The sequence below is a fragment of the Nesoenas mayeri genome (genome assembly GCF_963082525.1).
Source record: "Nesoenas mayeri genome assembly, chromosome: 1".
In the NCBI taxonomy this organism is placed as follows: domain Eukaryota; kingdom Metazoa; phylum Chordata; class Aves; order Columbiformes; family Columbidae; genus Nesoenas; species Nesoenas mayeri.
This window is the reverse complement of record NC_137541.1, coordinates 212,820,096-212,844,948: the sequence shown is the minus strand read 5'-3', so window position 1 is coordinate 212,844,948 and position 24,853 is coordinate 212,820,096. Positions and strand designations below refer to the sequence as shown.

Genomic DNA, 24,853 nt, shown 5'->3' with positions numbered 1-24,853 from the left:
CCAGGGGGGTCGGGCTCTGCTCCCCAGGAACAAGCGCCAGGAGCAGAGGAAACGGCCTCAAGTTGTGCCAGGGGAGGTTGAGGTTGGATGTGGGAACAATTTCTTCCCCAAAGGGCTGTGGGGCATTGGAACAGGCTGCCCAGGGCAGCACTTTTGATTGCCTGGTGGGTTTAATTCACAGTAATATCTACTAAATGTAGCAGTTGCCACAGTTTTAATGTGAGGAATTTCTTTTCCATAGGTTTTCTCTCATCATTGCTGTGATGGGCCCTCAATAATTAGTCGCTCCTACTTGAATAAGGCTTTATAGTCAGAAAGATTAAGTCCTTAACATCAGGCTGCAGGTCCCTCCCTAACAACCTACATCTCTGTAACCAACTCCTGAGGTTTTTCTTGGAGCTTCTACAGCAAACGTGGGTCTTTTCCCTCTTTAAAACACCTTAAAACATTGAATCGGTGCATTTTGCCTTCAACTGGTGTTGGTGAACATACGGATTCCAGGCACACAGCTTGATTTTCACACCTGGTTCTTCTTCAGAAAATACAGCAAAAACTACACCCTGATTTTAGTGTATTTTTGCCAAGGGGTTACAGAACAATGTTACAGGTTAGTGATAAACGCAACCTCATTTCTCACCTTTACCTTTAACTTTACTTTTCCCCATTTCTTTTCCCTTTTCTTCTCCTTTCTCTCTATCACGTGCCGCTTTACGGGCAGATTAATAAAGTAACACTACTTGATTGAATCATAACCCCTTGGCTTTTTGGTTGCCTTAATTTTGCGCTCTGAGATCAAGCTAAAAGAACCATCACAAGTCCAATTGACCATGACACAGGTTCTGTGTAAACGCCCGAGAGGAAGGAATGTGAATGTGGAAGAGGACGGCACGCAGCTAAAAAGACTTCAGAAGTGTTTTTTTCCCCCTATACATCCCATCATTAATTGATTTTTAAAAGCACGGAGTTGTGGGTGGGCTAAGGCATCCTGCATCGCATATACCGGCTTTGCTTTAAAACTGATCTTGTAGAGGGGGAAAAAACCCCACAAAACCACCAGAATCTCATGCTCACCTTCGCCTCCGACGCTCTCAGAAGCTTCATGACCTCCCCGTCGCGGGCGTAATCCAGGGGTGTGTGTCCCATTTCGTTCTTCTGCAGGGGGTTGGCACCTGATGGAGGAAGAAATTAATAAGATCAGGGGGGCGAGGGTGCGGTTTTGGGGCAGAAAGAGCAGGAAACACATCTTGTGCCTCTCGTGCGAGCGTGTGTCCCCTCCTGACCTTTGCTCCGAGGGGTGTCGGGGTGACAAAGGGACAATGGACAACCAGCGGTTCCACGCAGGGGTGGCCAGGGAGGAAGAAAAGGAATTGTCACCGCTGACAAACGGCTTGGCAGGGAAAAGCTGCTGCAGGGGGATGAGACACGGTCGCAAGGAGAAAACAGAGTTTCACAAAAGCAACTGCTGCACATCCTCACGTGGGATTGTTATGGGTTCAGTTTGACAAGCTGCCTGGCCTGTCCGTCCATCCGTGCTGGAGATGGAGAGGATTGTAGCCTCCTAAACAGCTGCCACACTAAGGGAGGGAAATCACACCCTTCTTTAGAATTTAATTAAAAAATTAAAAGTTGAACGACACCAAAGACTGAACTGGAGGGAGGTGGGGACCCTCAGAAACAAACTCACATGGAGATCGGGACAGGGGGGCACTGGGGAACAGCCAGGGAAGCAGACAGGGTCTGAGCATGGATCTCTGGCTCTCGGCATCTCAGGAGATTGATCTCCAAGCAGAGACACTCAGCACTAATGCTGGTGCGCTCGGTGACTCTATGACAGCTTGCTGTCACCCACCAGACACCAGAGCTATGAGGATGAACCCGCAAACCGGCCTTAAACCCTTGGTGCATGAATCACAAAATCATACAATCATTTTGGTTGGAAGATCCTCAAGACCATCGAATCCAAGCGTTCCCCCACCCCTGTCCCTGCCCCATGTCCTGAGAACCTCATGTCCGTCTGTCCAACCCTCCAGGGATGGTGACTCCAGCACTGCCCTGGGCAGCCTGTTCCAATGCCCCACAGCCCTTTGGGGAAGAAATTGTTCCCACATCCAACCTCAACCTCCCCTGGCGCAACTTGAGGCCATTTCACAGAATCCCAGAGTGTCAGGGCTTGAAGGAACCTGGAAAGCTCATCCAGTGCAATCCCCCCATGGAGCAGGAACACCCAGATGAGGTTACACAGGAAGGTGTCCAGGCGGGTTGGAATGTCTGCACAGAAGGAGACTCCACAACCCCCTGGGCAGCCTGGGCCAGGCTCTGACACCCTCACCAGGAACAAGTTGCTTCTCCTCTTTCAGTGGAACCTCCTGTGTTCCAGTTTGCACCCATTGCCCCTTGTCCTGTCACTGGTTGTCACCCAGCAGAGCCTGGCTCCATCCTCCTGACACTCCCCCTTTCCACATTGATCCCCAACAATGAGTCCCCCCTCAGTGTCCTCTTGTCCAGCTCCAGAGCCCCAGCTCCCTCAGCCTTTCCTCACACGGGAGATGCTCCACTCCATCATTTTTGTGACTCCTCTCATCCTGGCGCTTGTTCCTTGGGAGAAGAGACTGACCACCGCTCGCTCCAATCTCCCAGGTTCAGACTAGATATAAGGAGAAATTGTTGGCCCTAAGGGTGGTGAGAGCCTGTCCCAGGTTGGCCAGAGAGGTGGTGGATGAACCATCCCTGGAGACATCCCAGGCCAGGCTGGATGGGGCTCTGAGCACCCTGAGCTGGTGAAGATGTCCCTGCTCATGGCAGGGGGGCACTGGGGGAGCTTTAAGGTCCCTTCACCCCAAACCATCCTGTGCTTCCATGACCTTTCAGCACGCAGGAAAGACGGCAGCACAGGGGGTACCTGGGCACCCACAAATGAGGCTGCATCTTCGGCTCCTTCAGTGCGGAGCACCAGGAGAGCTGAATAAAAACGAGCAGCAATCATAATATATGAAAAAAACAGATAAAAAAGTGCGAGGGCTCCGTGCGAGCGGAGCCGGCGAGATGAGCCATTTCTAAGCATTGGCATCGGGGATCTATATTTGCTTACAGAATGAAAAATGTGCTCCATAAACATCCGACACAGAGTAATTTCTATTGCGAGCCTTGTCATTGCAAATAAAGAATATGATCGAGACAGGTGAGATTATATAGTGCCGAGACCGGCCACTCAATATCTTTTAAAGAGACAGTGCTTCCCCCCCCAAAAAAAATAACCCAAGGGGGGGACAAGTTTTCTGCCTCCTCCAAATGATGAGATCCTCGAGGCACGGCCTGCTCTCATTTCAGATGAAGGCTGAGGGTTGGTTTGTTTGGTTTCTTTCCCCAGGATCTATCAATAACGGCTCTCCAATATTGGCCTAATCCCCCTGTTAATGGCTTTGACGACTTGACTAATTGCTGCAATAATTGATAGAACCCAACTCCCTCCGACTGGTCGATTCCAACCTCGGCAATAAAATATTACGCCGCAATAAATAACGGTGTCACTTTACTCGTTAAGAGAAGGTGAAAGCGGCGAGAGGTTCGTTCCGCGCCCCGGCCTGACCCCCCCTTCCCCATCCCCTGCCCTCTCCCACCCCGGCAGCTGGTTCTGCCGAGGGGACACCAACCTTGGGAGACTTAATAGAAGGCCATTTGTCACCTCCCACTCGCTGTCTGTAGTCGGAGATGGACACCTGGGCGACACCTCGGGCTGTGCGAGTCCGTCGCCTCCTCCCCTGCTCATATTAGGAGGCCTCGGCTTATGATATTTGATAAATAGCGGGTTGGTTCAGTCCCAGCATCCGCGCAGCATCGCGGTGCCGGAGCAGCTGCAGAAGGTCACTCATTGGGGAAATATGTTTTTGTCAGCGGTATCGAAAAAAGTTTAGGAGAGTGACAGGCCTCAATTTTTCAAATTTTATTAACTCCATCCTCTTAACAATTTGTCTTGAGATTCCTTCAGATTCGGGATAAGCTGTCAATAGAGCCGCGCGACGCGGCGGGTGCTGGTACCCGGGTCCTCAGCGGCTGGCGGGGGGAGACGGGGATGGAGGAGGAGGGGAGATGGCACATGGGGGGAGATGCGGGAGGAGGATGATGGCAGGAGGGAGAGGAGGATGCCAGGGGCTCACAGAGGATTTGGGGGTTGGCAGGGGATGCTGGGGATCTCAGGATCTCCATCCTCCACCACGGCCTGTGCTGAAGTGCAGCGGAGCCGGGATCTGGCTCGTGTAATGAAATATGGAGAGGGGCCAGTGGAGCCCCAGAAATGATGCGAGGCTGGAACAGCTCTGCTGGGGGACAGGTGAGAGAGTTGGGGTGTTCAGCTGGAGAACAGAAGCTCCGGGGAGACCTTAATGCAGCCTTTTTGGACTGAAAAGGGGCCCATAAGAAAGATGGGGACAGACTTTTGAGCAGGGCCTGTTGTGATAGGATAAGGGGTGATGGTTTTAAACTAAAGGAGGGAGATTCAGGCTGGAAATGAGGAAGGAATTGTTGTCCCTGAGGGTGGTGAGAGCCTGGCCCAGGTTGGCCAGAGAGGTGGTGGATGAACCATCCCTGGAGACATCCCAGGCCAGGCTGGACGCGGCTCTGAGCAACCTGAGCTGGTGAAGATGTCCCTGCTCATGGCAGGGGGGGCACTGGGGGAGTTTTGAGCATCCCTTCCAAGCCAAACCATCCTGTGATTCTGTTCCTGTTGAAACAAGAACAAGCCTCACAGACAGAACGGGGCTCACAGTGACCCAGATGGACACCCAGAGAGCTCCAGTTCTCAGAAGTCTGGCCACAGAGAGGTTTGGGAAAGCCCTGAGCACTGAGACAAGGAAAGGAGAAAAGTGTGAGGACCTCATTGCATAGAGTGAAGAGATGCTGCGGACGCTTCTGTATGGACTGCTGCTCTTGGGCATCCTTGAACACAACTTCCAGCTGAGCCTTTCTCCACTTGGGTAAATCTCTGGTGCAGACAACAGCAGAGCTTCAGTCCCAGAAATGCATTCATCCCAATATAAAGTCATTTCCAGTCTCGCAGAAGCAGAGCTGATAATGTTGTCAGCCTGGGACTGATCGTGCCAACGTTCCGCTGCAGCAGCTTCATCAGGAGGTCACTTCAGCGAGGGTCCCTCGAGAATTCATTCCTCATCGAATCACAGAATCATTTGGGTCGGAAAAGCCCCTCAAGATCATTGAGTCCAACCGTTAACCCACCCCCTGCACTGTCCCATGTCCTGAGAACCTTCTAAATCCCAGAGAGCGCCTGGAAATCCCCAAATCTACGGTGGGTTTGCTGGGGATGGGCACAGAGAGCAGCTGTTGTCCCGAACCACACAGACAAGCACAAATTGCACTAAAATGCAATTTTCCATAGCAATCCCACCTCTCCGTGGCCTGTTCAAGCACCAGGATGGGATTCACCAGGAGGACACAGCCCGTACCACCTGCTGGGGATGACACGGCGTCATCAGCCATCAGCTTTGACAAGGAATGACATTATTATTGCTCCACATGGCTAGTTAAAGTAATATAAAAAGACTTCTGTCCTCCAGAGTCTTTGGTGATTGAATTAGCATGATCACCCCTTTTTCCAGGAACGTAAACCTGCTTTTAAATCGATAAAACACGTATTTCATGAGCAGCTTTTAGCATACAACGTTAATAAGCAAGTGGGCACCCCCGCAGGTGATCCCCCCACCCTTCTGCTGCATGATGCTTCAATAAATATTAATATCAAAGCCACACAGCAAGACACTTGCTGGGCATCGACCTTCTGCCCTGGCTGGGGACCTGTCCCGGCCAACGGAGCTTCGGAAGGGACCAAATTTCAACATGAACACACGATGCCCCAGGAATATCCTTAAATCTCATCAAGGGAAGAGCCAGAGCAAAATTCTCAAAGACAAAACTGCGGGCGTGCTTGAGGACAACACTCAGGATGGTTTAGCATCCTGCCCCTCTGCTGTTATTTGGTGGCTTTTGCTAATTACCCTAATTATCCTGGATATGAGTATAGGAGATTAAACTAGCTCAGTGTAACGACACAAGCTGAGGGTCATTCTGCCTTTGGTCTCTCCAGAGAAACATTCATCTCCATGGGAGTAAATGCTTGAGGGCAACGTGTGGTTCAAACATCACAGAGTAGTTTGTGTGACCTTTCCAGCTCCCCAGTGCCCCCCCTGCCATGAGCAGGGACATCTTCACAGCTCAGGGTGCTCAGAGCCCCATCCAGCCTGGCCTGGGATGTCTCCAGGGATGGCTCATCCACCACCTCTCTGGCCAACCTGGCACAGGCTCTCACCACCCTCAGGGCAACAATTTCTTCCTCATGTCTGGCCTGAATCTCCCTCCTTTAGTTTAAAACCATCACCCCTTGTCCTATCACAACAGGCCCTGCTCAAAAGTCTGTCCCCATCTTTCTCATTGCCCCCTTTTAAGTCTGGAAAGGTCGCGCTAAGGTCTCCCCGGAGCTTCTGTTCTCCAGCTGAACACCCCAACTCTCTCCCCTGTCCCCAGCAGAGCTGTTCCAGCCTCGCATCATTCCTGGGGCTCCTCTGGCCCCTCTCCAGCAGCTCCATGTGTGGCACTGGGTGAGCTTTAAGGTCCCTTCAACCCAAAAAATGTCCTATGATTCTACAAAAGAACTTTCCTCAGCCCACAAACTCCATCAGAAGCAGCAGAGGTGCAGATGAAGATGGTTCTGAAACGCCATTCCCCTCATTTCTTCCCCAAAAGAAGACTCTCCAGCATGAGTTTTCCAGCATTACTTCTTGTCCTGCTTCTCCTTCCTGAAATCCCTCTCACCCTCTGCCTGCATCCGTGTTGATCCAGCCCCAAACCAGCTCATTTTGGTGTTTCTCCTGCTCAGAAGCTCCACTCTCCAAGGGTCAACACCGCCCTGTGCTGCTCTCCCAACCTGCACAACTTCGCACTTGGTGCCATTAAAAACACCTTTTTCCAACCGACCACGCGATCAACTCGCCCATCTCTTGAGGGTTTGTTCTCAATACATTTACTCAGTCGTTACTACGGCTGCGAACAGTTTGTAATGAATTTTAACACATACACGACCAGAGAGATGGCACCTCTGATTTTCTATGCTGAAAGGTGAGAAACTGTGTTTGAACAGCCAGTACCGCGGAATTGAGACCTCGAAGTAACAGCGAATATTGCAAATAGTGAATAATATGATAGTGGTGTCATTACAACATGATACTCGTTCCTTTTGAGGGCGTCTCTGTGTCAGCCTGAGGCTGCGATTAGAGCTGCTGTGTCATCAGGAGCTTTTAACGCGATGTTTACAACCACAAAGCGAGCTGGTACTTATTGCACATGCCCATTTTTGCCTTCTATTTACAGCAGACAGAGCGCAGTCCTGATCTTAGCATTGGTTTTGGGCTCAGTTTTGCCTTTTTTTGGCCCTCAAGACCATTTGTACAAATGACGGTGCAGCCGAAGCAGAACTGAGAGGCCTGTGAAGAGAAACGCCATAAATCGCACGGACTGGTGGCTTCTTACCCAACCGAAGCACTGAAAATATGGTTGTTTTGCAGCGCTCTGAGCTTTATTTTTCATTATATGCACAGTTACAAGGTGGTCTCCATCTCCAAGATGTGTCTGAATCATGCAATATATGAGTTGGAAGCTCCTGTTTCTGGAGTAGAGTCTAGAGAGAGATCTTCTCAAGCAGAAACATCCAGAGCTGCCGAGATGAAGGTCGGACGCTGCCAAGGGCAGATAAGAAAGGGCAAGGAGAGGCAAAAAGAGGCTCCCAAACCTCGCTGAGAACAAATCTGTGCGTGATTCTCACAGGTGGCAGTGGTCAAGTTCAAAATTAGGATGTGCAAACTATCAGAGACTGATAATCATAGACACACAGAATCAGAGAATCATTTTGGTTGGAAGAGACTCTCAAGATCATAGAGTCGAACCGTTCCCCCACCCCTGGCACTGCCCCATGTCCTGAGAACCTCATGTCCGTCTGTCCAACCCTCCAGGAATGGTGACTCCAGCACTGCCCTGGGCAGCCTGTTCCAATGCCCCACAGCCCTTTGGGGAAGAAATTGTTCCCCATATCCAACCTCAACCTCCCCTGGCGCAACTTGAGGCCGTTTCCTCTTGTCTTGGCGCTTGTCCCTTGGGACATGAGTCCTAACAACTTATAATCCCCCAAATCAGCTCCTGTGGTTGGATAAATCCATTTTAGATCATCGCTCTTTACACAGAGCCCACACTCTGCAAACCCAAATAATCCTGCATCCTACTGCAAAGCAGAGCAAGTCACATTTATTTCCCACCTAATGTAAGGAAAAGGACTGTGAGAGACGCAGAAAATCAGCACCGCACGTACCGCTCCGACGCAGACGTGATGATGAGGATGAAGAAGAGGAGCCAACATTAGTTAAATCTGAGCTCAAACTGAGCTCAGCTTGAAGAGGTGGTTCAACTCAAACCGCTTTCAAAAAGCATCTTCGATGGAGTTTGTGGGTCCCTTCCAACTCAGGACATCCTGTGATTCTATGATCTCCAGAGCTGCAGCAGAAGGACCAGGGCTTGGAAAGGCTTGGGCAATTTCAACTCCATTTTTGGGCTCAGAAACACCTTTTTCCTTTGCTGTGCCTTTTAAAACAGCTTGACCTACCTGCTCCTTTCAATCTTACTTTACAGTAACGTGAGCGCAGCTTGTTTTACGCCCGCTTGACACCTGGGTGGGAAAACAACCCTCCTTATGCTCATCTGTAAGGTAACAGCATGGGAAGGGAAACGAAAGAATCCTCATCTACACATGTGCAGAGCTATTAAATTCATGACAAACATTCTGTCGCCGCGGAGTTTTGTACCCAGAAACGCTTCAAAAGGGATCTATTTGCTCCCCTGCCCTGTGGGGAAAACTATTCTTAAGCACTTTGACACGGACATAAATGCGCTTGCACTTATAGGCTTATTGCCCTCGCCACGCGGGGATGTCAGACGCTGCCGTATGATGGGTTTTAAATCCCGGTCTCCCAGGGTTTTAATTACTGGTCTGGCGCGGCTGGGAGTGGAACTTGCTGCCGTCGGACCGAGGGGGTCGATACGCCGGCCCAGAACATATTGAGCCCCGGCGCTCGCAGACTCTATTGCGCTATTTAATCATCTTTTGCAAAATTTACAGTGCAGCAGAAGGGATCGATACTGAATTTATCACGGTGCTTTGTAAATATGAGCATGGAGAGGTAGAGAAGGTTGCGGGCTGGGCTGGGATGGATGTGGCGGAGCAAAACTCCTGGATGAGTGATCCCCCCCAAAAACACCAACTCCGATGCCCTCGGGGTGCAGATGGGCTCAGTGTCCCCCAAGGTGCTGGAGGAGCTCAGGAGGGCCCAGCGTGTTTCCCCCGAAATCATGACCTGGTCGAAAAGGCAGCAGGGATGGTCCCCAGGCATCAGTATCAACCGCATTGTCACAGTTTAACCTCAGCCAGCGATCGCAACAACGACAGACGCTGGATCACCGCCTCCCACCCCAAAATAGGGGAGGGAATCGAAAGCGAAGGGAGGAATTTGTGGACTGAGATAAGCACAGTTCAATAACAAAATAATATAAATATACTACTACATACGAAATGGAAATAGAATATAAAAGATACTCCACGCAATTCTTCGTGAGCTCCGTCCGCACCGAGGAGCCGATCCCAGAAGCAGCATCTGGTCCCAAAATGTTGATAATGGGGAAAAGAAAGAGGCAGAAAAGCCCAGAGGCCTCAGGAAAACAGCAGCATGGGAAAAGGCCAAATTAGAGACAGTTCTGAACAGAACTGCCCCAAAACGGAACAGAACTGGAACAGCTCTCCATCTCCCCAGCTGGAAAATCCAACTCTCATTAGGCACACAGTATTCTGATTGATCAGTCTGATGTCAGGTAAGGTTTGCCCCCTCCACGTTCCCCTTCCCGACTGCCCCACACCTGTGGGGAGAGCGCTCAGAACATCCTTAGCTCCCAAAAAACAACAAGGATAACAGTAAGTTCTTAACATTCTTTTTGTTCTAACTCAACGACACTGGAAAGTTCACAGTATCACAGTATCACAGTATGTTTGGGCTTGGAAGGGACCTCAGAAGATCATCCAGTGCAATCCCCCCATGGAGCAGGAACACCCAGATGAGGTTACACAGGAACATGTCCAGGCGGGTTGGAATGTCTCCAGGGAAGGAGACTCCACAACCCCCCTGGGCAGCCTGTTCCAGGCTCTGCCACCCTCACTGAGAAGACGTTTCTTCTCAAATTTAAGTGGAACCTCTTGTGTTCCAGCTTGATCCCATTACCCCTTGTCCTATCATTGTTTGCCACCGAGAAGAGCCTGGCTCCATCCTCCTGGCACTCACCTTTTATGTACTTATAGACATTAATAAGGTCCCCCCTTAGCCTCCTCTTCTCCAAACTAAAGAGCCCCAGCTCCCTCAGCCTTTCCTCACACGGGAGATGCTCCACTCCCTTCAGCATCTTTGTTGCCCTGTGCTGGACTCTCTGCAGCAGTTCCCTGTCCTGCTGGAACTGAGGGGCCACAACTGGACACAAGATTCCAGGTGTGGTCTCCCCAGGGCAGAGCAGAGGGGCAGGAGAACCTCTCTGACCTACTCACCACCCCCTTCTAACCCACCCCAGGTCCCATTGGCTTCCTGGCCACAAGGGCCCCGTGCTGGCTCATGCTCACCCTGCTGTCCCCAGGACCCCCAGGTCCCTTTCCCCTACACTGCTCTCCAACAGCTCGTTCCCCAACTTATACTGGAACCTGGGGTTGTTCCTGCCCAGATTCAAGACTCTACACTTGCCCTTGTTCTATTTCATTACATTTCTCCCCGCCCAGCTCTCCAGCCTGTCCAGGTCTCTGATGGCAGCACAGCTTCCAGTGTCACCACTGCTCCCAGCTTGGTGTCACCAGCAAACTTGCTGACAGTCACTCTATTCCCTCGTCTAAATCGTTAACGAATATGTTGAATAAAACGGGCCCCAGCACTGCCCCTGAGGCACTGCACTGGATCCAGGCCTCAACTGGACTCTGCCCCATTGACCACGACTCTCTGGCTTCTCTCCTCAACCCACCTCACTACTCTATTGTCCAGACCACACCTCCTCAACTTAGCAACTAGGATGCTATGGGAGACTGTGTCAAAGGCTTTGCTGAAGTCAAGGTAGACCACATCCACCACTTGGTGAAAAACATTAACCCTGCCCCGGGGTGTTATCTGCGTCTGATCCTCAAAATAAATCTAAACAACAACTGTGCTAGCTGAAAAATAACCCCAGAATTTCTAACTGCATGAAGAAAATGACCTCAATTTCAGTCAAATCAGCACACATGAACCTTCCTGCAGGACCCCGGGCAGCAAAGCAGAATTATTATTTTACAGTGGCCTGGTTTTGCTCAGGAGGACTGACCTGCAGACCTGTTCTTCCCATGACAAATGGTTCCTAAATCTAGTGAATGTCAGGGAGAAAAATCAGTGAAGACAGAGCAGCCGGTGGTTTTCATTTCCCCAAACTGAGGTGCAACAACATCAGCTTTGAAAACACACACATGTTCTGCCATAGAATCACAGAATAGTTTGGGTTGAAGGGACCTTCCCAGCTCCCCCAGTGCCCCCCCTGCCATGAGCAGGGACATCTTCACCAGCTCAGGGTGCTCAGACCCCGTCCAGCCTGGCCTGGGATGTCTCCAGGGATGGTTCATCCACCATCTCTCTGGCCAACCTGGGCCAGGCTCTCACCACCCTCAGGGCAACAATTCCTTCCTCATGTCCGGCCTGAATCTTCCTCCTTCAGTTTCAAACCATCACCCCTTGTCCTGTCACAACAGGCCCTGCTCAAAAGTCTGTCCCCATCTTTCTTATGGGCCCCTTTTCAGGCCAGAAAGGCTGCACTAAGGTCTCCCCGGAGCTTCTGTTCTCCAGCTGAACACCCCAGCTCTCTCATTCTGTCCCCCAGCAGAGCTGTTCCAGCCTCGCATCATTTCTGTGGCTCCTCTGGCCCCTCTCCAGCAGCTCAATGTCTTTCCCTGGAGATAAGTTTAAGAACAGAACGGTGTCCAACAGAAGAATATTCTGGCCCTTACCAAGAATTTATTTCCTCCAACTTTTCAACCTGATCAATCTCCAGGACTTGATGGACACAGCAAAGCACAAACATTCTGTAGGTTTAAACTCACTGTACAGTTGCACCAAAACCTTGGTTGGCCATTTTTGGGGACCCACCATTAGAAAACCCCTGCTCAGAGACCGCCAGCCCAGCAGACCCTTGGCAGCTTGATTTCCTTACTTGCTCATGTCGTTTCTCCAGTTTTGCTCTTGCTGGTGACTCCGGTGAGGGAAGCGCAATGACACCGTCACCTTCTGAGGTGTGACCAGGTCCCAGGTGTCTCCCCATTGCCATGCGTTGGCTGCTGAGGACCTGGGAGGCCACAGATATTCAGAGATGTCCCTCATCCTCTGTAAGAATGGAGCCCTTTCCATCTGGGATGCCACCAAAACCACTCCAAGGTATATCATGCAGAATTCAAACACAAAAAGCCAGCTATGATAACCCAATTTTTCCTGAGAATACCACAAGCAGTGATGTCAAAAGACCATCCCTTGTCACGCCGGCTCTGTAATTCATCCTATTCACAACAATTGCAATTATATTGTATCAAACAGGTGAGTGTGGAGGATGACCAACAAATGTACTGCTAAATCTACTGGCACCGCGAATTCTGGGGGCGGTTTTGGGCCCCTCATGCCAAGAAAGGGCTTGAGGTGCTGGAGCGAGTGGAGAGAAGGGAACGGAGCTGGTGAGGGACTGGAGCACAAGTGTGATAGAGCGGCTGAGGGACCTGGGGGTTCAGCTGGAGAACAGGAGCTGAGGGGAGACCTTCTGATCTCTGAACTGCCTGAAAGGAGCTTGGAGCCAGGGGGGTCGGGCTCTGCTCCCCAGGAACAAGCGCCAGGAGCAGAGGAAACGGCCTCAAGTTGCGCCAGGGGAGGTTGAGGTTGGATGTGGGGAACAATTTCTTCCCCAAAGGGCTGTGGGGCATTGGAACAGGCTGCCCAGGGCAGTGTTGGAGTCACCAGCCCTGGAGGGCTGGACAGACGGACATGAGGTTCTCAGGACATGGGGCAGTGCCAGGGCTGGGGGACAGTTTGACTTGATGATCTTGAGGTTCTCTCCCAACCAAAATGATTCTGTGTTTCTATAATTCCATGATTTACATGCTGATATAACAAAAGCTCCCATTAAAATGAAGAGACTCCCATCGTCGATGAGCTGCAGATCCCACCGTCCTTCCTCCAGGCCGTGCACAAAGCCCTCGGCATCGATCGCGCCGGCGGCAGCACCCGGTGCAGGGTGGGCGTCAGCTCCTTCCCACAAACACCCGCATTGACGGTGTCAGCTCAGGTCAGGGGACTGTGAAATGTCACCGACAACTGTCCGGCAAGGACAAGAGAGCAGAGACTCGGTCTCGCGGTCTGCTGGGCACACACATGCTGACCACGGGGCGATAAAGGTCCCAGAGGGGTCAAGCGAGTCACTGAATGGGTCACAAAAGGCCAGGGACGGGGGGTGAGGGGCAAGCGGCCGGGGCCGCCCTTCAAAAACAAACCCGGCCGCGCAACAGGGAGGTTGTTTTAGCAGAGAGGGGCCGTGGTGGTTAATGGCTTTGGCCCCGAGGGCAGGGCAGCGAGAGAAGGAAGTGTTTTGGGGAGAGTAAATGGAGAGTTAGTAAAAAGGCAGGTGTAGGGAAGGGCAAAGGGAGGGAGCAAGGGGAGCCTGTTCCACGTCAGCAAACAGGAGATGAGGGGGGAAATTGTCTTCACAAAGGGCCCCCGGGGGCAGGAACACTTTGAAAGGTGTTCGATCTCCACTTCTGAGACCTTCGGCCATGTATTCATTGCAGATTATACCAACGAGGATGCGGGGAGCGACGCTTTGTTATCGCGGGGAACCGGGAGGAGGGAACGGCCCCGGTCGATGGGATGAAAAACCCCGTATCAGGCACCGATCGTGAAATCGAGTCCTGGTGTGGAAAACTGGGAAGGGAAGGGAAGGGAAGGGAAGGGAAGGGAAAGGAAGGGAAGGGAAGGGAAGGGAAGGGAAGGGAAGGGAAGGGAAGGGAAGGGAAGGGAAGGGAAGGGAAGGGAAGGGAAGGGAAGGGAAGGGAAGGGAAGGGAAGGGAAGGGAAGGGAAGGCTCTGCTGGGATAGCAGCAGCTCCCTGAGTTCACCTGACAAAGCGGGGAGATGTATTTAGCGAGGAAATCACCATAAATTTTCATCGTAACTGTGACCACAGAGTGTAAGTGGATGTTGCGGATGGGCTGACAAATATGGATTAACCTGAAGAACATTGTAACTCAGCCTCAGGATCCTACAATGACTTTCACACCACGCACCAAGCGGAGATTCACATTGGGGACGGCTGTTCGATGATTCTCCCTCGGAAACACATTCCTGAATCTGCATCCAGAAGGATTTCCGTGGGGCTGGGTTAAGGACAGAACGGTGATGAGCGACGGTCGCATTTTAGCGCAGACGAATTTTGGTGCACAACCCCTTCAATCGCACTCAAACAAACACAGTCCTACAGATTGTATGTGCTTTTTTGTTTCAGTGAGTTCTTCCGAGGTAACGAACAAAGAACTCTCCGTGGGCATCAAGTAGAAGTGGTCGCTCACAATGACCACGCCGGCTCCAGCACAGATAAGAAACAGCTCTTGAACAAGATCAGTTTTCTCTATTAAAAGAGGCCTGTGTTGTAGTAGCACTCAGAGAGCTGAGCAGGGGACAGATTTAGAAATGAGCAATTCACTATAGTCCAAATACCAGGGGAAACTTCACTTATTTGCACCCATATTTCACCTGTATGTACGATAACCAAGCAGCTGCCTCAGTGCTTTCAAACAGCTGGGAACACACACGTCCTGCACGGGCACTTCCAAAGGCAGAAAGAAGCAGCAGGTATCTTTGGGAAAAATGTTATTCCAGCTTTTCCCCAGAGGGTACAGGGAAGAAAAGAAGATTTTTGCTGCTGAGGGTGGTGAGAGCCTGGCCCAGGTTGGCCAGAGAGGTGGTGGCTGAACCATCCCTGGAGACATCCCAGGCCAGGCTGGACGGGGCTCTGAGCAACCTGAGCTGGTGAAGATGTCCCTGCTCATGGCAGGGGGGGCACTGGGGAGCTGGGAAGGTCCCTTCACCCCAAACTATTCTCCGATTCTAAGGTTTGTTGAGGACGAACTCCCAGCCTCTTGCTGGCAGCTCTGCCATCACCGTCCCAAAGCCCACGACACACCTGCTGTGCCCATGGCTACTCCTCTGTATTTTTGGTGGTTTTAGAGATAAAAACACTACTGTGGGGGTTCACACCACCCCACAGGTGAAACACCACCCAAGGGCCACAGTCTCACCCGCCTCAGATCTGCTCACAGCCCTGCGGTGATGGGGACGTTTCCACACCAGCGTTCGACTGCGCTGCCTGGAACAACTGAGCCCATCACACTCGCCATCCCGCTCTGCATGTCCATAACCCATCGCTCATGAAGGGGAATTATCGAATCATGGAATAATTTTGGTTGGAAAAGCCTCTCAAGATCATCGAGTCCAACCATAACCCAGCCCTGTCCCTGCCCCATGTCCTGAGAACCTCCTGTCCATCTGTCCAACCCTCCAGGGATGGTGACTCCAGCACTGCCCTGGGCAGCCTGTTCCAATGCCCCACAGCCCTTTGGGGAAGAAATTGTTCCCACATCCAACCTCAACCTCCCCTGGTGCAACTTGAGGCCGTTTCCTCATTGCCACAGGTTTTCTCTCACTGTCTCCTTTTTTTAGGGTTAATTTATGGCCAAGACACAGGGTTGTGGTACCTGACGGGCTCCACGAGACAAACCCTGACCCAGAGTTACCTGTGGAATTCCGCGGTATTGAATCTCAACCTTTCACTCTTATTTTTCTATTTGGGAAAGACAACGAGCATACGCTATAGATGAGTATCAAGGTTCAATGTTCCTACAATTATTTTTCTTTATCCCTTGTGGGGATGCTTGGCCTTCACAGATGCTACTCTCCATTATCCTTTTAGTTGTTTTCTTCAGGAATGAGCCTTCTATGAGCCTGACATAGACCGATCTGCCCGCTTGCTTCCCTGCAGTGACCTCCTGAGACGCCCACACCACGAAGATGATGACATTCCGAACACTTTTACGAACAATCAGCACCTGCGCCGCAGGGACAGGCTGCAGCGTTCAGCTGCGACACGCAGGAGGATTTTGGTGAGCACACACTTGAAAGCATGCAAAGAATTGCTGCGTTTTGCTCATTCAGAGCTGCCCCAGGTGACCCTGCGGGGAGGAGTTGGAAGTGTTGGCGCAGGAGGAGCATAAGGGACAAAAGGCACAAATCCGGAGGGAAGCAGAATGCCACCGGCCAGCTCTGCACGGTGATTTAGCGGCATCATCACGTTTGGCAGACCGTGGTTCTGGGTTGGACCATAATACAGACGCAAATGTCATCCTGGTGAAGATCAGCAGGAGGGTAAATATAAAACCTGTTGTCATGGTAGCACATCTCAGCTAAAGGCGTCTTCTCTTCCTCCCCTCATGCTGTTGAGTGTTTTGCCCATGAAGACAATCCAGCGCTGCAACCAGTTGCCCAGAGAGGTTGAGCAGTGGCCACGCTTGGATGGTTTCAGGTCCTGGATGGCTAAAGCCCCAGTTAACCTGGTCTGGCCTCACAGCTGGTCCTGCTTGGAATAGGAAGTTGGTCTAGAGACCTCCTGACATCTCTTCCAACCCAAAGTATGGATGTAAATCCTACACGTTTTTTACACAGAATTTTTTTACGCTGAGGGTGGTGAGAGCCTGGCCCAGGTACCCAGAGAGATGGTGAATGAACCATCCCTGGAGACATCCCAGGCCAGGCTGGACGGGGCTCTGAGCACCCTGAGCTGGTGAAGATGTCCCTGCTCATGGCAGGGGGGGCACTGGGGGAGCTTTAAGGTCCCTTCAACCCAAACCCTTCTGTAATTCTATGAATTATCATCTCTTCAGTATCACAGAATCATTTAGGTTGGAAAAACTCCTTAAGATCAAGTGCAACCTCAAGTATCCCTATGGATGTGTAATCTAGAGCGGTGAGTAAGATGGTAACGTAGGATCCATGAGAAGACGGGCTCTGCCATCTTCTCCCCAAGTAGCAAGTGATAAGAGGAAACGGCCTCAAGTTGTGTCAGGGGAGGTTGAGGTTGGATGTGGGGAAAAATTTCTTCCCCAAAGGGCTGTGGAGCATTGGAACAGGCTGCCCAGGGCAGTGCTGGAGTCACCAGCCCTGGAGGGTTGGACAGACGGACATGAGGTCCTCAGGACATGGGGCAGTGCCGGGGGTGGGGGAATGGTTGGACTTGACGATCTTGAGGGGCTTTCCCAAACAAAATGATTCTGTGATGTCACCAGGAGCACTGGCAGCTGCACAAGCTGATTTCTAGAGCTGCACTGCCAACGTACCAACAGTGGTTGATTCTCACCCCTTGCACGTGGGGCCATTACTCCGTTACTTTGCCTCCAGACAGACCCATTCCCAGCAGAGCGGAGTCTCCTCGATTCCACCCCACACAAGTACAAATGGGATATGACAGAGGAGCAGAGCACAAATTCTGAGAGGGAATCGTTCAAAATACTGAACAGAGAAACCAGGGGATGCGTCTCCACTGAACAGCAGGAAGAAAGGGAAGATTCAATGATTAAGATGAGAACAGCCACCAGAATTACATGAGAAAAACCACTGGAGATTAATAGGAACACAGACACTAAAAAATAAAGAGACTAAAGCAAACAGTAAATCACATCTAATCCTGACGACGACAGCATCTGGTCCTTGTTTGAGCTTGACAGGTTAGGATTACTCAGAAAAAGTGCTCCTGGCCCAAGAGGCGGTTGGAGCTACGGAACCCACCTCCATCCAGCAGCAGTTTGACCGTCACGTAGTCATCAGCCAGGACCGCGTAGTGCAGAGCCGTGCAGCCCTTGAAGTTGGCTCGGATGTTCAAGCGGTTGTTGAAATCGTCCTCCCGGGTTACGAGCACTGCGGGGGGAGAACAACAAAAGCTCAGTACGCTAAGAACTGCTCGTCTGGACGTGCGCCGGCAGCACGGACCACCACCATGGGTCTGGAAGTTGTCAAGGGCCTGCTGGCCACTTCCAGAAGAGCATCAGGAACTCGGTGCGGGGTTCTGGTGGCTCTTGTCCCCACTCCACCGAGCAGCAGTGGAGGTGAAGATGCCCAAGGAACAAGCGCCAGGAGCAGAGGAAACGGCCTCAAGTTGCGCCAGGGGAGGTTGAGGTTGGATGTGGGAACAATTTCTTCCCAGAAAGGGCTGTGGGGCATTGGAACAGGCTGCCCAGGGCAGTGCTGGAGTCACCATCCCTGGAGGGTTGGACAGACAGACATGAGGTTCTCAGGACATGGGGCAGGGACAGGGCTGGGGGAACAGTTGGACTCGATGATCTTGAGGGGCTTTTCCAATCAAAATGATTCTGTGTTTATAACACGGTTCCACAAATCCCCGTGTCACCCTTTGCAGGGTGGCTGGATAAAGCCCAGGAGAAGACTGTGTGCCCTGGTCCAACCACAGACTCCTCGCACCATTAAAACGAAGACAGGCCCCAGCACAAACAGGGAACACAGAGATTTCTGCCTTTCTGGTGTTTTTCACTCTCTTTTACTGTCACAGAATCATAGCAAATAAAAATCACACCAACAATGAATGGCTTGAGTCGCGTTTCAAACCCGACTGTGTGTCTCTGGTTGTGCAAGTGGAGCTGTGCCACCCATTCCAGCTGTTAAGCCCATAGGAATTCCGCTTTTAAACAAAGATTAAAAGATATATTCTATAAATTGCAAAAACATTGTTTGTAATTAACATGGGTCCAAAGGGATACCAGTGTGGGACAATATTTTAAAGATCGAGTGCAAATTAAGTCATTGTAGTAAAACAGCTCACTTCACTTTTTAAACTTATTCCGTTACATGGAAACTTAAACAGGTCGTACGACCTTGTATATATGTTTATTTTTCACATTTTGCATTTAGTAATGTGAGAAGAATGCTGCTTAATTGTTCTGTTAAAATTCAAGTGCTTTCTCTGACAAATTTACTGTGCACAGGATGAAAAATGCGGATAGTGAAGGGAATTGATTTGGCTTTTTTTTGTTTCTCTAGTGATCGATGTGATCAGAAGATTCCTTCACTCGCTTTTCTCTTTCATTACTTAGGAGATGATTGAAGTCATGATGAACCCAAAGGGAGCTGAAGTGGCTCCTATCGCCCACGTGTTCATCGCACCAGGAGCCGCCTCCTCCACCCCACACAGGAATGGAGAGAAGTTGCCATTTAAGAGCAGGAATTCTTCTTGAAATACTACATAGAATCACAGATGGTTTGGGGTGAAGGGACCTTAAAGATCACTTAGATCCCACCCCTGCCATGAGCAGGGACATCTGCACCAGCTCAGGGTGCTCAGAGCCCCGTCCAGCCTGGCCTGGGATGTCTCCAGGGATGGTTCATCCACCACCTCTCTGGCCAACCTGGGCCAGGCTCTCACCACCCTCAGGGACAACCATTCCTTATATCCAGCCTCAATCTCCGTCCTTTAGTTTCAAACCATCACCCCTTGTCCTATCCCAACAGGTCCTGCTCAAAAGTCTGTCCCCATCTTTCTTCTCGGCCCCTTTTAAGTCCGGAAAGGCCGCAATAAAGTTTGTCCGTATCTATCAGCTTGTTTCATGCTGAAAATGGCTGTTCTTTGGGACTTTAGAGTTTGTATCCCATGTTTGCTCAGCCACCAGCACAGTCTGCTCCGGGAGGTGTATTCCTTGATGCCACCAGAGTGGGAATGATTCATTAGAAAGTTAATGGCCATGAAGCTGGTGAAGCATTTGGAGGGGAAGATGTATCACAGTATCACCGTATGTTTGGGATTGGAAGGGACCTCAAAAGATCATCCAACCCAATCCCCCTGCTGGAGCAGGAACACCCAGGTGAGGTCACACAGGAACATGTCCAGGCGGGTTGGAATGTCTGCAGAGAAGGAGACTCCACAACCCCCTGGGCAGCCTGGGCCAGTGTCTGTCACCCTTACTGAGAAGAAGTTTGTTCTCAAATTTAAGTGGAACCTCTTCTGTTCCAGCTTGATCCCATTACCCCTTGTCCTATCATTGTTTGCCACCGAGAAGAGCCTGGCTCCATCCTCGTGGCACTCACCCTTTATATATTTATAAACATGTGTGAGGAGCGGCTGAAGTCACTGAGTTTGTTCAGCTTGGAGAAGAGGAGACTGAGAGGAGACCTCATCGCAGTTACAGCTTCCTCCTAAGGGAAGGAGGAAAGGAAGGTGCCGAACTCTTTAGTGACCGGTGACAGAGCCCAGGGAACAGCAGAAGATGCGCCAGGAAGGGTCAGTGGGACATGAAGAAAAGGTTCTTCCCCCAGAGGTGCTGGACACTGAACAGGCTCCCCAGGGAGGTGTCACAGCCCCAACCTGACAGTGTTCAACAAGAGACTGGACACTGTCCTCAGACACACGGGGTGACCTGTGGGGTTGTCATTGCAGGGACAGCAGTTGGACTCGATCATCCTGTGGGTCCTTCCAGCTCAGGATTCGCAAAGTTCAGAAGAGAAAAAACCCCCGCAGCGAACACCTGATGCCGTCCTCACCCAGCTAATGAACCGCAGAACCTGCAGGAAGATCAATTAATGCCCTGGCTCCTCTCCTTTCCTGGGTCTTTTCTCCAAGCATCCAGGGTGAGTATGTATATTTATTTATTTGTCGTCATTTCCTACCCAGGGAGGAGCAGGATAATGAACTGCGTGCGTCAGGGAAGATGAATCTGAGATACTAGGGAGCAGTGCAGTAAAGAGATTAAAGTGTTATTATTGTTGGGTTTTTTCCCCCATGGTCCGTTGTGACAGCTCGGCCGTCATCTGTAAAAAATGTCTCAGAGAGAGATAATCATCGGAAACTCAATAAAGCGTCAGGGGAAGCCTCGTCTACCATCAATCACCGGGTGCCTGGAAATTTTCAGCCCTCTGTCTCCCTTCCTGCCATCCATATAAATGTCTGTAATATATTTTGTGTGCTGTTTGTGGAGCGTACCCTCTCGATTTGGATGTTTTTATGAAAAAATATTTATACACGAAATATGTAAATGGGTGGGGGAAAAAAAAAAAAGTCAAAACCAAAGGCAGTTTTCACCCCCTCTCTCTCTCTTTTTAAAAATGCAACTGAATTTATTCTTTTTAATAAAACATGTCAACCAAAGAATTAATGCAACTTCTTACTGAGTGGCCTTATCTTTTCTTCACCCCAAAAATATATAACATTACAGAGGGATGAATGCAGACAAAAACAATTAACTTCATTGGTTGATATACTTTGTCTTAAATAAAGTCTCTGTACATGCATTATGTATTGGCATTCCATTGTTCATTTTGTTAATGTTGTTTCATGCATTTTGCATCCGCCGCTCCAGCCAGCTGATGTATTCGAGTTCTCGCTCCCGCCGAGGAGCAGGTCTGTGGTGCGGGTGGGTTACGGTGAGGGATGAGAGCACGGAGCTTTGAAAAATAAAAGAACGCCCTGTCAAAAGCGGCCCCGCGCTGATTCATCTTCTTCACTCAACCTGGGGTTGATGAAAGGTTCAAATATTGCACCTGCGTTAGATTTTCTGCAGCTTTTGGCTCTTAGCGGTGAGGGGAAAAGCACAGGAAGACCCATGGGTAATGTCGCCGTGGGGTTGTTGGCTCCATAGATCAGAATCACAGAATGGACTGGGTTGGAAAAGCCCTCAGAGATCATCCAGTCCAACCCTTGGTCCAACTCCAGCCCATTGACTAGATCATGGCACTAAGTGCCATGGCCAATCTCAGCTTAAAAATCTCCAGGGCCGGTGAGTCCAGCACCTCCCTGGGCAGCCATTCCAATGCCTGACCACTCTCTCTGCACAGAATTGCTTTCTCATCTCCAGCCTCAATTTCCCCTGGCAGAGTTGAAGCCCATGGCCCCTTGTCCTATTGCTGACTGGCTGGGAGAAGAGCCCAATCCCCCCCTGGCTAGAACTGCCCTTCAGGTAGTTCTAGAGAGTGCTGAGCTCAGCTCTAAGCCTCCTCTTCTCCAGACTAAACAAGCCCAGCTCCCTCAGCCTCTCCCCATAGGGCTTGTGTTCAAGTCCCTTCCCCAGTCTTGTTGCTCTTCTCTGGACCCTCCAGCACTTCAATCTCTTTCCTGAGCTGAGGGGCCGAGAACTGAACACAACACTCCAGGTGTGGCCTCCCCAATGCAGAGCACAGGGGAAGGATCACTGCCCTTGTCCTGCTGACCACGCTGGTTTGGATACAGGACAGGATCCCATTGGCCTTCTTGGCCACCTGGGCACACTGTTGGCTCATGTTGAGCTTCCTGTCCATTAGTCCCCCAGGTCCCTTTCTGCCTGGCTGCTCTCCAGCCACTCTGTGCCCAGCCTGGAGCGCTGCAGGGGGTTGTTGCGGCCAAAGGGCAGGACTCGGCACTTGGCCTTGTTGGTGCAGGGCGAGGAGAGGTTCTGCACAACCAGGGGTTTCCTCCAATCTTCTCCTTACAGCATGTAGGAAAAGGGTTAATGCCAAAGCACAGAAATGCAGGAGGTCCCAGGAACGCTGAGCTGTGGACAGGGTGACAGGGACACCTGGAACATGTCGGATGGGGAAGAGGCTCCTGGAACGGGGACATTTTTCTGGGGTCATGTCCCACCAGCGTTCCTGAGCCCAGGAGCAGAAGCATCCTTGAAACACAGAATCACTTTGGTTGGAAAAGCCCCTCAAGATCATCAAGTCCAACCGTTCCCCCAGTCCTGTCCCTGCCCTACGTCCTGAGAACCTCATGTCCGTCTGTCCAGCCCTCCAGGGATGGTGACTCCAGCACTTCCCTGGGCAGCCTGTTCCAATGCCCCACAGCCCTTTGGGGAAGAAATTGTTTCCCAGATCCAAAACATGCAACTGGCCTCTTCGGGCACCGAGAATCCAGATAATCCCCCCTGAGATTCCATCGCTAATCACAAAAGGAAGAAAATTTAACCATCGTTTATCATCATCAAAAGTGGAAACAGGCTGGGGAATTGAAAACGCTCTGAAAAAACAGCAGGGCTCTGAGCAACCTGAGCTGGTGAAGATGTCCCTGCTCATAGCAGGGGCTGGACTAGATAACCTTTGAAGGTCCCTTCCAACCCAAACTGATCAGTGTATGATTTGATCTGCTTGTAAGATCTAGACTAAGACAACTGGTGCAACACGCTGCCGTGAACCCTCCTCCTCGCCCAGCAAGTGCCTGCATATGGGTCAACGGGACGATGCTCCTATTGATGACTTTGTGTTATTTTTTGGTTATATAAAATGACGTTCTCTCTAGAATGTTGAAGGATTGCTTGCCATAAACATCTACATAATGTTTTCCCACCTTCAGACACACACTCACCCACGTACCATCAGCTCCTGTGCATTTAAATGGAAGCTGAAGCTAACTCTAAAAAAAAAATGAGGTCAAATTTCCATTTCAAAGTCAGGAAAGAAAATGTTGGGACCTGAAAAGCAAACGCTGGTGGGTGCACATAAACCATCCTACCTTCCAAAGAATGCAGGCCTTTCTCCTTGGCGGTCTCGTAGACGCTGCTGAAATCGTCTCCAAGGTTTGGATCTGCATTCGCTGCGAGCAGGATCTTCACCACGCTGTTAGAAATCAGAAGGAAAATAAGGCAGAGGTAACTAATGAGTAATTAAAATCCTTTGGAGACTGAGAAGGGAGACGGTGCTCAGCGAGGCCTCCTCAAACATTCCCAGCTAGAGAAAGAAAGTCAAATCAACAACAATAATTGAATATTTCAACAGAAACAATCGGACCGACATATTCTGAAACCAATTGGATGTGGGAGGCGCTTGGGACAGGGGTGACACTGCAGGGACAGATCCTGGCAGATCTGGGCTCCAGGGCCACCCTGACTCAGCAAAAAGGATAATCCACAGAATAGAATCACAGAATCATTTGGGTTGGGAAAGCCCCTCAAGATCATCGAGTCCAATCGTTCCCAGCCCTGGCACTGCCCCATGTCCTGAGAACCTCATGTCCGTCTGTCCAACCCTCCAGGGATGGTGACTCTGCCCTGGGCAGCCTGTTCCAATGCCCCACAGCCCTTTCAAAAGGTCCCAGCTTGCAGAAGTTATGCCAAGCAAACAGACTCATGCTAAGCGGATTCTATATACACAGTTTCTAACCGTGTTCTACAAGCAGGACACCAAATAACTCACAGAATCACAGAGTGGTTTGGGTTGAAGGGACCTCTGGAGATCACCCAGTCCAACCCACCTGCTCACGCAGGGTCACAGAGCAGATCACACAGGATCCCAGGGGGTTTGAATGTCTCAGAGCAGCCGCTCTGGGCAGCCTGGGCCCGGCTCCGGCACCTCCCAGCACACAAGGTTCTGCTCATGTTCAGATGGAGCCTCCTGTGTTTCAGTCTGTGCCCGTTGCGCCTCACCCTGGCGTTGGGCACCACTGAGCAGAGTCTGGTCCATCCTCTGACACCCACCCTGACATATTGATCCATTGATCACATCCCTCTCAGCTTCTCTTCTCCAGCTCAGCAGCCCCAGCTCTCCCAGTGTCTCCTCATCACAAAGATGCTCCAGATGTCCCATCAAGCTCAGGCCGCGTGTTCCCTGACACCAGCAACACGAGCAGAACATCCCACACGGCAACTCTCCCATGTGCTGGGATGAGGTTTTTGGTCTCCAGACCTGCGACGTTCCCAACAC

The 24,853-nt window shown here is 50.9% G+C and overlaps 1 protein-coding gene across 2 annotated transcripts in view; it reads right to left on the bottom strand.

Annotated features, from left to right (window-relative positions):
- The window catches only part of CLPB (ClpB family mitochondrial disaggregase), an 84,607-nt gene that overhangs the window by 33,879 nt on the left and 25,875 nt on the right, over positions 1-24,853 (bottom strand). For both annotated transcript variants that reach the window (XM_080358795.1, XM_080358796.1), the window contains exons 4-6: positions 23,667-23,770; positions 17,969-18,097; positions 1,072-1,169 (exon numbers count right to left, since the gene is read on the bottom strand). In XM_080358795.1, coding sequence (XP_080214921.1) covers positions 1,072-1,169; positions 17,969-18,097; positions 23,667-23,770 — 331 coding nt within the window. The remainder of the gene's footprint in view (positions 1-1,071; positions 1,170-17,968; positions 18,098-23,666; positions 23,771-24,853) is intronic.